Raw genomic sequence first — 13,064 nt, forward strand, 5'->3', positions numbered from 1 at the left:
TAAAACACAACCGCCCCTCTCAAACAGTTCCTTCACACCAAGCTGTGCGCTTTCCCTATCTCTCATTTTGTTAATGTTAAAATAAGAAAAACCAACATGTACGTATGTATTATTCGCAGAGTTCCGTTGCACCCCCATTTCTGGTTTTCAGTTTCCCCCACAAACACCACCCGTGAACATAGCAAACATCATCACTAGCACCACCACCAGTTCCTCCCCCTCGGCCATGCCCGATTGTAGACTGGATACATCCACCCAACAGCCCCTGGTAGATCGTAGGCCCTCCTCGGCAATGATGCGCACCTGGGGAGGCTCCCCGGGACGGAGAGCCGATTACACACCGGCTACTACCGCCAGGCAAGGTTTGAATAATTGCGATTAATAACCATCCTGTTCAACACATCACATCGTGTCCGCACGACCCCCCATTACCCTTCCTTCTCAACAGCATCCTTAGAGAAAAAAAAATCTCCTTCTCCTCTACCCGGCAGCAAACTACATATACGCTAGCGCTACTCTAGAGATCTCTGCTGAAACGAGCGATATTGCGAAGTAATGAGTGCCGACGGCTGCGAATTACGATGACGAACTGTGCAAATTGTCACCGTGATATGTCGATGCTAATATGCTGGCGGCATGCAAATCCGTCGCATTTCGCTATATGCTGCTGCTGCTGTTGCTACTGTACCTCAAATTATGTGTTGTGTTGTGAATAATCCTAGCGGCAAACAAAACAAGATGTGCACTGCTCTAACTGCAACCGCTGCAACAGTGAGATTGAAACGTTACCCGTGCGAACATGTGAGTCCGTTACGTGCTGATGCTTCTTCAATGTTGCTTATAAGTGTACACTACTATCCGAAAAAAAAACTTGCAGATTCGTTCACAGTATTTGATGTTTTTGTTTTCAGACTGTAAAAAATTAACAATAATTATATGAAGTATGTCCCGAAAAAAATGCGATGGAAGCCTTCGAATAATCGAACCTTGTATCGAAACAAATCCTCGCTTCAACGCCCATGTTGAAGAGTCGGGGGAGTTCAAATTTGGACTGCTTGGAGGCCAAATTTCATTCAACCAAAATGACATGTTCTCCTGCAACCAGGTTTGGGTTCATTTAGAGATACAACATGGTACTCCGTCATTTTTTTCTTTTATTTATTTGATTAGATTCAATCGAACTAGAATAGTTAAAGGCTGATGAAGTGAGGGGGTTTAAAAAAAAGTTGGGCCATGGCGTACACGATTACAGCCCTTCTGGTTACCTGGAACAAAAAAAAATCGAACAAACTCCGGACGAGTCAAAAACATCTTTTTTGACAAAGTAGCGGCTGTTTGAAAAACAAAATGCGGTTCAAAACGTTTTTTCTTACGTTACCCGATTTTCTAAAAATATTAAAATTCAAAAAAATATTATTTTTTAGAGGTTCATGCGATAAAGAAATGCTTTCAGATTGTATTCATATAAATTCGACATGAACCGGTTCAGTAGAACTTACCGTGATACCGTGTACGCCACTTTGAAAAAAACTAGTTTCAAGAAAAACGCGTTTAAAGTTCCTTGATATACCAGGTTAGATACCGTACAACTAAAATGGCTCTAACTCGTTAAATAATAGGATTGTCGATAAGTCCTTTCTATGGTATATTCTTGATTGTCTAAATTACAGAAATGTGAAGAAATTTTTTTATTACTAGCTGACCCAGCGAACTTCGTCCCGCCTAAAATAGATTTTTGATATGAAAACATTCGAACATCTACATTTTCTTACTAAGCACGATCATGGGATCAATCCTAGAACTATTCATTAACACGTTGACTGCCACGTCAGTCAAGCCACGTCTTAGTTCAAGTATTGATCAATATTATAAATTATTTTGGTCTCTCACTTTCATTTTTTCTGATATACATATGTGGTATACCTATTTATACCGGCCGGTCAAAATGACCGGTCGTGATTTTGAATGTTTCTAATACCAAAATTGCTTAGAAAAAACATCAATCTGCCACTATGGTGCCAGCCAATCAAAATTTCCGGAACAATTACTGCTTCTAAACCACAAAATTTGGGAAATTTCTAGAGTTTTCTAATATATTATGATGCAATTTTATTTTTTCATTGACAGTTGTTGTATATGGTAGAAATAGGTTATGTTGAAAATAGTGTAGTTGAAATACTCACAATATTGTGGAGAATTGAGATGATTTTAAAAAAAATACAGTTGTAGTAGTTTGCAGTGTAAGTTTGAATATTTGTATTAGATTGAGAGGAAAAAACAATATTCTAAATATTTTTATCTAGTTATAGAACATAATCCAAAAATACCGAGACGCCCGAACATATCTAGAATTTTATAGCACGTAACAGATTCAAGAGAAAACTTTTCTGATATCGATCAAGTTGCTTATGATAGTAAATTCTGAATTTTGACCAGTATCTGAAATATAGATGATCAATCATAAGAAAGAATGTTTGTTTCCTCAGAGAGCAATAGTAAAGAGAATCAATTTACGTAGACCAAGAAGAATGTTGATACTGTCGTCATCGACGGTTGAGAATAGAGATGTGCCATCCGCTCATGAGCTGTTCCGAAGAATCGACTCTTTGAAGTGAGTTGACGCGGAACAGCTCGCAAAAAAAATCAAACAGCTCTTCAGCTCACTTTGATGATGATGAAGGAGAGAAAAGAGCTGTAGAATTGAAGAGAGTGTGTGAGCTGTAATATTCAAATGAACTGACCGTCTCTCGCTCTCCGTGTTATGATATCAGTTCAGTTTCATTTGTTCCTTGTCTTTTTAACTGTTATATTCGGGTTGACGGAATTGGGCTTTGTTTTAGGGGGCGCCAAAAATAATAATTGACTTTCAGGCAGAATGAGCACGTTTTTAAAATTCAAATTATGAATGAAAATTAAAATCTGTGTATTAAATTAGTCTAAAACACTTTGTTTGTAGGCGGTGAAAAAATCTCAAAAAATTCTTCTTGAAGACAATTTTATATTATAATGAAAAGTCTCAGTAAAAATATCGGAAATGTATAGACCAAATTGAAAGTCGCCACCAGATGTCGACTCTGACAACTGAGCTGAAGAGCTGTTCACAAAGAACAGCTCTTCCAGATGAGCTGAGCTGATCTGAGCTGTTCATCATGATGAGCTGGATTGCACACCTCTAGTTGAGAATGATCATCAACAAGCTTAAATTTCTGCTGATGGAGCTATCTGCACGAAAAGCTGAATGCACTCCAGGAAGGACATAAATAAACAGCATTTTCAAAGCAATAATTGGAAGGGTGGAGTGTGTGTATGTGTGAGAATACGTAACTATATGTGTGAGCATCATCACTCCATACAATCGTCTTACCCGTAAATGCATTAAAACGAAAGTTAGGAATCGTTCATTTCGAGGATGCGCATAGCATTTTGTAAGTTTGGTACAGTGTGCGATGTAGTGTTGCTCTAATTTTGGATCGATCGGCTACAAAAAAAGGCTGAAGGTATCAATATGATATGTCACAGAAGTTTAGGTGATACACTAAACTAAAAAAAAATAAAAATTTACCTACTAACATTCAAATTTACTGCAATATTTGCAAAATTACAGAAGATTTTCTAAAACACCTTTTTATTTTTGTATTAAATCGTTTATTTTTACAGGCTCAGTTACATAAGTTTAAAGGAGCCAAACTCCTGACTGTATTGTTACAAGTATATATAAACATTTTTCCTTAATTCTAATGTTAATGGTGTAGAAAACCGATTACTCGCGGTCTACTCGAGTTTAGAAGGGTGACATATTTTCTTCAGGAAAAGGAAGGGATAAAAGGATATGTTAACAATGTTCACTCTCACATTCACACTCACATTCATTACACTCAATTCTTAAGCCTATCTTATATCTAATATGTATTTACATTTCACCTTACTCTATTGTTAATGAGAAGGGATTTGATTTCTCGCGAAGGAAAAGGAAAAGGAGAATATAAGGATATAAGGACAATCAGACACGAAGATCGATAACTTTTAGGAAGACATATATTTGGGACATGTAATCAAGGTCTAAACCAGCCAACACATCTCTCACCGGCACATTGGGCTGCCTTTCTCTAGCCCGAAGAGAGTTTTCTAAATTCGATCTGGCAACAAGATACTCCTCGCACGACCAAAAAACGTGTTCGATGTAGTGGTAACCTTGGCCACAGGCACAGATATTGCTGTCGGCGAGATCAAAACGAAAGAGTAGCGCGTTTAACGAACAGTGATTGGACATGAGTCGGGAGAAGGTGCGAATAAAGTCCCGACTCAAGTCCAGACTTTTGAGGCTAACCTTAGGGATAATTGAGTGGAGCCACCGGCCCAATTCATCTTCGTTCCATTTGCGTTGCCAGTTAACAATGGTATTTTACGAACTAAAGAATAAAATTCATTGAAGGCTATTTGACGCTGATAAATTTCGCCTTCAATTGCACCTACCTTTGCTAATGAGTCAGCCCTCTCATTACCCGGAATTGAGCAATGTGAAGGGACCCAGACAAAGGTAATGACATAACAGCGTCGGGTTAAAGCACTCAAAATTTCTCGTATTCTCTCAAGGAAGTACGGCGAGTGCTTTTCCGGCCTCACTGAACGGATAGATTCGACAGAGCTAAGACTATCCGTTACAATGTAATAGTGTTCAACAGGTCGTGAGGCGACGCTGTCCAGCGCCCAGTGTATTGCTGCCAATTCAGCAATATACACCGAGCAAGGATTCTGAAGACTGTGGGAGGTGCTAAAAAATTCGTTGAACACTCCAAATCCTGTGGACTCATTCATAGAGGACCCATCAGTAAAGTACATATTATCACAATTGATACGCCCATACTTTGCATTGAAGATCGTAGGAACGATCCCCGATCGATGATAATCTGGAATTCCATGGATTTTCTCCTTCATGAACAGATCAACATATACAGAGGAACTGATGTAGTCAGGAAAACAAACACGGTTGGGAATATACGAAGAAGGATCAACCTGCATGGAGATGAATTCATGATATGAAGTCATGAATCCAAAATGAAAATTTAACCCGATCAGCTGCTCAAAATTTCCGATCACCAATGGGTTCATAACCTTACACCGGATGAAAAACCGAAGAGATAATAAATTGAAGCGATCTTTTAGTGGGAGTACGCCTGCCAAAACCTCGAGACTCATGGTATGCGTTGAGGGCATACATCCCAACGCAATACGGAGACAAAGATACTGAATTCGCTCGAGTTTAATGAGATGTGTTTTGGCAGCTGATTGAAAACAGAAACTGCCATACTCCATCACTGAGAGAATAGTTGTTCGATACAACATTATAAGATCTTCGGGATGGGCTCCCCACCAGGTGCCGGTAATTGTACGGAGAAAGTTTATTCTTTGTTGGCATTTTTTACTCAGATACCTAATATGGGCCCCCAAGTACATTTGGAGTCAAACCAGACCCCAAGATACTAGGATGACATAGCATGAGTGATCGGTTTACCCAAAAGTTGAAGCTTTGGTTTTGCTGGTCTATGCTTCCTAGAAAAAACCACCATCTCTGTTTTCTCCGTGGAGAATTCGATCCCTAGCCCAATGGCCCAGGTTGAAAAATTGTTCAAAGTATCTTGTAAGGGTCCTTGCAGGTTGGATTCGTTAGATCCTACGACAGACACCACTCCGTCATCTGCAAGTTGTCCTAGGCTGCAATTTTGTGTAAGGCAATTGTCGATGTCGCTTACATAGAAGTTGTACAAAAGGGGGCTTAAACATGAGCCCTGGGGGACTCCCATGTAGGAGATCCGACTTACTGTCGAATCCCCATGAGTAAAATTCAAATGTTTCTCACAAAGCAAGTTATATAACATATTATTCAATAGAGGCGGTAGACCCCGAGAGTGTAATTTGTCTGACAAAACCTCTATTGAAACAGAATCAAAGGCCCCATTTATGTCCAAGAATACTGAAGCCATTTGTTTTTTTTCGGCGTAAGCCATTTGAATTTCTGAAGAAAGCAACGCAAGACAATCATTCGTCCCCTTGCCCCTGCGGAACCCATATTGTGTATCTGAGAGTAGGCCATTCGTTTCAACCCATCGATCAAGACGAAACAAGATCATTTTCTCCAACAATTTCCGTATACAAGACAGCATTGCTATTGGGCGGTACGAATTGAAGTCGGACGCGGGTTTTCCGGGTTTTTGAATAGCTATAACTCGTACTTGTCTCCAATCATCTGGAACAATATTATGCTCCAGAAACCGATTGAATAAGTTCAACAAGCGATGTTTCGCCACATCAGGGAGGTTTTTCAACAAGTTGAACTTAATTCTATCCGTTCCTGGAGCCGAATTGTTACAAGAAAGGAGAGCAAGAGAGAATTCTACCATCGAAAACTCGGAATCAAGATCGCACCTATCTCGAACAATTTTTTATACAGGAGCGGAATTGGGACAAACCTTCCGTGCAAAATTAAAAATCCATCGATGTGAATATTCTTCGCTTTCATTCGATGAAGAGCGATTTCTCATGTTTCGAGTCACTTTCCATAATTTTTTCATTGACGTTTCTCGTGACAAACCTCCCACGAAATTTCGCCAATAAGCACGTTTTTTCCCTTTGATCAAGTTTTTAAATTGATTTTCAAGGTCCAAATACGATTGAAAATTCTCAATGGTTCCACGTTTCCGAAAAGCTTTGAATGCGTTCGATTTATCCTGATAAGGCTTGGAACATTGGCTATCCCACCATGGATTGGGAGGCCTTCGACGAATAGTGGAGCCTGGGATGGGTTTCGTTTGAGCGCGAACCGCGCTGTCATAGATCAAACGAGAAATGAAGTTATACTCCTCCAATGGAGGCAAACCATCTCTGGAATTGATGGCTAGAGCAATCGCGTCCGAATATTTTTTCCAGTCAATGTGTCTTGTGAGGTCATATGCCATGTTTATAGATTCAGAAGAATTCGACCCAATGGTGATGGAAATTTTGATTGTCACTACCGTTGAGGTCCTGGATTACATTCCACTTGCAATCTAACGATGGTGAATTCGAGCAAAGCGAGAGGTCAAGAGCACTTGGTTTAGCAGGAGGTTTAGGAACACGTGTTGTTTCCCCAGTATTCAAAACGGTCATATTGAAGCTGTTACAAAGGTCATATATCAACAATGAACGATTGTCGTCGTACTGTTTCCCCCAGGCAGTTCCGTGAGAGTTGAAGTTTCCCAAGATCAATCGTGGCTCAGGAAGAAGTGAGCACATGTCAACAAGTTGCTTGCGGCTAACCGCAGCTCTCGGAGGCCAATACAAGCTGACAATACAGAGGTCTTTTCCTCTGATGTTTGCATGACAAGCAACAGCTTCAATCCCTCCAATAGGTGGAAGGTCAATTCGAAAAAATGAGTGGCACTTATTGATCCCCAATAGCACCCCTCCGTATCTGTCATCACGGTCCAAGCGTATAATATTGAAATCATGGAAAGAGAGATCATCGCGAAGAAAGCCAAGTTTCGGACAGAGCAAAAACATCACAATTGAACTTATGAATTAAAAATTTGAATGTATCCAATTTAGGGATAAGACTACGACAATTCCACTGTAAAACAGTGATATCTCCGACCTCTCTATTTGAATTAGACATCAAGAGAGATAATCATTGCAAGGAGGGGCCATGTTTGCATCAATTGTTGCAAAATTGTCTTTAATACTGGAAGCATTGAGATGACAATGGTTCTGATGGAGTCGGAAACATTAAAACACTTGAAGATTTGATCCAAAAGGTCAGACAACTTTATAAATCCCGATTGGGAAGTTGAACTGGACGGAAAAATAGGGACAGTTGGGGTTTTTGATGTCCCCTCGAGTGCTGGGTCGTTCGAAGGTGAACTATTGCCACGGAAGCCAGGATGAACCTGATTTTGCTTGTCCGCTGCACTCGTTTTTTTAGGCAAACTAACAGGGGGTATCACCGGAGGGACTTGTCCTTGAACTTTGGGAGTGGTCACATTTTTGCGCCGGGGATTCCCTTGGAAAATGAACGGTGTGCCCCCGTTAGCTGTGTCCACTTCCATTTCGTCAACGGGCAACGTGGCGAAGGCATTTTGTGTGTTGATTGGTTGTTGTTCTTGAGCCGGTGGAGAAGCGCCCTTCAAAATTTCCGCAAAAGTGCGCTTCGAGCGTTCCTTCAAAGAGCGCTTCTGTTTATCCCAGCGACTCTTATAATTTTCACAAGCTGAGAGCTCGTGTGGGGATCCCCCGCAATATGGACATTTATGCTCAGTCGCACTGCAGGATTTCCCCTCATGTTGCTCTCCGCAAGTGGCACAGCGCTCCTTGTTGGCGCAATAGTCTGCTGTATGACCAACTGACTTGCATTTTTTACAAGTCATGGGCTTTGGCACGAAGAGTCGCACTGGAAGCCTTAATTTATCCACCATAACGTAGTCAGGGAGGGCGGAACCAGCAAAAGTTACTCGAAACGAGTCGGACGGCGTGAACTTTTTTTCTTCCCCATTCTGGGAAACTTTTCCTAGTTGATGGCAGTCCAAAATTTTAATTTGTTTCAAAGGGAGCTGTTTAAATCTGCCATCTCCCTTTTTTATTATTTCGCTCGTCAGACCCGTTTCCGTAATCACCCCCGAAATTTCTACGTTATGGCAGGGCACATAGGCGCGATATTCTATAACAAACCTATTGTCGACAACAATATCGTTAGCGTGCTTCCGATTAGCCACGACAACACGCAGTTTGTTCGGTCTAACCTTGGAAATTTCAACCACGGAAGAGTAATATCTTGCCAGATCTTTCGAAATTTGGATGACATTGTGGAATTTTCCCTTTGGTTTGGGCCGGAAGAAAACAATCCATGGGCCAGATCCAGGTGCATCTTCTGGATAGACCTTGACACGGGGAGAGGAAGCAACTGTGGGGGAGGACGAGGTCGATTGTTGAGCGGGAGCGGGATCAGTAAGGCTGGGAGGTAAGTTCGGGAGTTGAGCGTAAGCGGGAGATTGGGGGGGGGTGAAGAGGAAAGGTTTGCAAATTTTTTTGAGGGGGGCTTGTTCAGGTGGATTAACTTTTCCTCTAAAGAGATATCTTCCGAGGGGGGAACGCGTTTAAGCGATTTTCCAGCTCCCGTAGGGGGGTAGACAGTGGATTCAATCTCCATGTCAACGGTTCCTCCTTCATCTGCCATTTAAAGTGGCAGATGTACTCTTTCACTTATCTTTTCAAGTTTTTTTTTTATTTTTTCTTAACCTAATAACATTACCTAATGAAATTAATAATACTTATTTTGCACCCAGTGCGGATCCAATGGTTTCCAACTCGAATCGCGTGTCAATCGTTCAGTACAGCTGAACCGGTGTACCGCAACACAGCACGATGATGGTGTCGATCACGAGAGGCGACAAATTCACCAGCACACAGCGCCCGCGGTGCAGGCCTTCTTCTTCCCGCTTGTTGTGATGCTTCGATACAATCCACTCGCAATATAGGGAATCCCGTTAGGATGCGATGATCACTTCACCAGCCACGAGAATAACGGTATCACTTCCTTGCTCGATAACGATATATATATGCGTCCGGCGGCTTCGAACTTAGGAAGACGAATGATAAAACACTATGAAAAACGTTATTTTGACATATTTTTTTTTAATTGATGAAAAAAATTTCAATTATTTTTTTCGTCAAAGCAACAAATTAACTTTATACAAAATTTATTGGAATTTTCAAAACTATCTCTTCGATTGCGGTGTGATAATTATTTATTGAATTATTTATCATCAAAGATTAAAGGGTAACATTTCATTCGAACAAAAATATCTTTTTATGTAAAGGTCCTACATGAACGTTATAGCAATCAAATGAAAGCTGTTTAATAAGCTTAATTATAATTGTTATTGAGTTGGTTAGCAAAAAATTGTGTTAGTCTACAACAAGTTTGGAAAAACAGAAAGAAATCGATTTTTTATTACTTCCTGATATTTCTGTCCACTACATCTACACAGTCTTCAGAAAACAAACTCAGCGCTGAGTTTGATTTTCATCAGCGCGCGCTCAAAGAAAACTCTTATTCTATCTTGGTGCGAAGAGCACAACGCTCAAAACCTTGTACACCGAACGAAACCCCCTTGTTTTCGTGACTATGAATTTACACCCCATTACAGAAATGAAAGATGTAGTATGAGAAATAATGAACAAAAAAAATCTATAACATGTACTTTTCCATAGTGATTTGGTTTGTTAGATAATACCATAAGTAATAACCGTTTACCTTCATTCAAAATCATTATTTTTTTTAGTATAATATAATAAATATATAATCAACTTTTCATGGTCATGGGTGTCACCCCATGAATATATTCCACGTCAGACCCGCCTCGGTTATCACCCCAGAAATTTGTACCTCTTTGTAAGGAATGTAGAAGCAATATTCTAACGTAAATCGCTTGTCGGCAACAATCTCATTAGCGTGCTTCCGAACAGCCACGACTACATTCAGTTTGAGCTGTCTAACTTTCGTAATCTCAGTCCCCGAGCCGTATCTTGCCATATCTTTCACGATCTGCTTTTTTTATATAGCTTTTCCATTCGGTTTGGGCCGAAAGAAAATTATCAACAGGCTAGCGTCGGCTAAATCGTCCAGATAAACCTTAACCCGGGGAGCGGAAGCAATGAAAGAGGAAGATGAAGACAAAGTGAGGATAGTCTAGATAGGAAACGATATTGAAAGTTTGATAGGAGTTTTGGAGGGTTGTGTGGAGAGGCATGCTTTTTTTCGAGGGGGATTGTTTAAGATGAGCTGAATTGTCTCCTAAAGAACAATCTTTCAATGTAGGAACACTTCCTGTTCCTTTTTTTTTTGTAAACGAGGAGGAGTTTTCAGTATCGGAGATCGTCGTATCAGATAATTACCCACCCTCTGCAATTTGCTTAAGGGGATAGTACACTATGAACATCATGAACATCATAAAAAGTATTGGACTGTCCTCTGAATAGCCGCAACCGGTTTGTTGAACCCTTGCAGCCAAAACCTTGTAAACTGGTGGGAGTTCTACAAGTTTTTCTAGTGGACCGATTTCAACCAATGACCTTTTTACGTAATCTTGGATATATTTCCTGTCATCATACGTAGGATTTTTTCAAAATATTAATTTTTGACGAAATGACGATATTTTTTGTACATTGCGTTTTTGCCTCAAAAATCGAGACAAAATCATTCACCAAAATTTTATTTTCAAAATATCAAAATAATCCTACGTACGATGACAGGAAATTTAGTGGAGAATCTGGGGAAAGCTATTCCATCAAAATCGGATGGACCGTTCCGGAGGAAGAACTCCCACCAGTTTGCAAAACATGGTTTCGAGAAAAACGCGTTTTGAATTTTGGATCCGCGCTCCTTACGCAAAGCCTTAGGTCCACTAATTGGCTTGTAATTTTGAAACGGAGCATCGGACAAACCTGGGACAAAAACTACAGTAAAGTAGACATCCCAGAGAACATTTTAGAACATTTTTTTTTTAATTTTTTCAAGTTTCCATAGTGTACGATCCCTTCTAAGGTATCTTTTTTTATCTAAAAATTATTTATATTTTACCAATACATATACCTGAAGAATGGGGTGATTCGGCACACGCCTTCACCCTTTGTCGGTGTATTGGTTCACACGACGCGAGGTGTCGATCACGACGATACGCCGATAAAAACAATTAAAGCGCTCGCGATAAGAGCCTTTTTTCTGGCAATGGTTGTAACTACTTTGCACTTCAATACTTATCCACGCAACAAATAACTCGTAATATTGGAAAATTCGTTAGGGCGAAACAAACACTTCACCAGACACGAATGGATATTTAATCAAACAAAAATGCACTGTCGTCCAAATATTGTTCAATTATTAACACTCAGTCATTAAATGAAAAAAAAACTACAAAAGATACTTCAATGGAACAAATTTTCGGGTATGGTAGGCTGTCATCAGTACAACATTTATCTTTAGTCGGTCCGTCTCCTCCGGTGATCTCCTGGCATAATGGGTCGAGGTCAAGAATTGAAATCTTTTCAGATTCTCAAATGGGAATTTTCAAAACAACACAATCAATAGAAAACATTGAACCTCATTTCCAGGGATATCTAGGGATCCAGGAATTCCAGGTGAACAAAACACCTCCGCAATCACCGGACTTGAACACTAATGAGTATCTATGGTGGGAAATCAAGACTCATCTGAAGAATATAAATTCAGGGAACAAAGCGGAACTCAAAACGATGATTACGGAGATCTGGGAGGCACTTCCGTCTACAGTGACCAGAAATCTCGCCTCGGTGCTTGCAGGAAGTGATGGACACCAAAGGGGGGCCATATCAAATACTAGGGGATTGATTTTTGTTATGCGTTAATCTGTTTCTGAACCGATTTCAATTTTCATTTGAAGAAAAACATGAACTGTACACTCAATTTTGTCACGTCTTAATTGAAGATTTTTTGTTTGTATTTCAAATATGAAGTAGAAACGTGACCATTTTAATGAGAGTAAAATGCATCGATTTTACGATGAATATAAGTCGCATTTAATTATTTACTTTTTATCCCCGAAAAACTTAAATATATTAACACGACATGAAAAGTGTATTCCCAATCATACTCAATATCTTTGAAAACTCATGTTTCTCCATACTTAGATTCCGTTTCTTGCAATTCAGTATACTGTTTTCCGCACCTCCCTTACTAATAACAAACGACACAATCGTTGGCATAACCTAACTCTAACTTTTTAAATGTGACTTCAAAAATCAATCATTTCAGAATTGGTAAATTATATATACATTTACCATCCAGACAAAGCTCAATTTCACAAATTTTCCTTCACAACTAAGCAAGATCTTAATTAGATCTTATTGTGCTTTCACTCTCCGTCTGTCCGTCGTCAAAACATTTCATTCGTTCGATCTCATTTTGTATTCAATTTCGCTGCAATCTCAGACTGCCATCTGTTACGGCTGGTTGATTATTTTGCTTCTGCAGCGATTCACCCAAACAAGCGATCGTCATC

The 13,064-nt window shown here is 39.9% G+C and overlaps 1 protein-coding gene across 11 annotated transcripts in view; it reads left to right on the forward strand.

Moving 5' to 3' along the window:
* LOC129771373 (uncharacterized) overlaps nucleotides 1-13,064 on the forward strand; it is a 284,948-nt gene that overhangs the window by 232,498 nt on the left and 39,386 nt on the right. Inside the window, exon 2 of one of the 11 annotated variants that reach the window (XM_055774947.1) lies at nucleotides 120-362. The exons of the other annotated variants lie outside the window; for them this stretch is intronic. Coding sequence (XP_055630922.1) covers nucleotides 120-362 — 243 coding nt within the window. The remainder of the gene's footprint in view (nucleotides 1-119; nucleotides 363-13,064) is intronic. 11 annotated transcript variants of the gene reach the window in all.

This window comes from Toxorhynchites rutilus, chromosome 2 (assembly GCF_029784135.1).
Source record: "Toxorhynchites rutilus septentrionalis strain SRP chromosome 2, ASM2978413v1, whole genome shotgun sequence".
NCBI classification, from domain to species: Eukaryota; Metazoa; Arthropoda; class Insecta; order Diptera; family Culicidae; genus Toxorhynchites; species Toxorhynchites rutilus.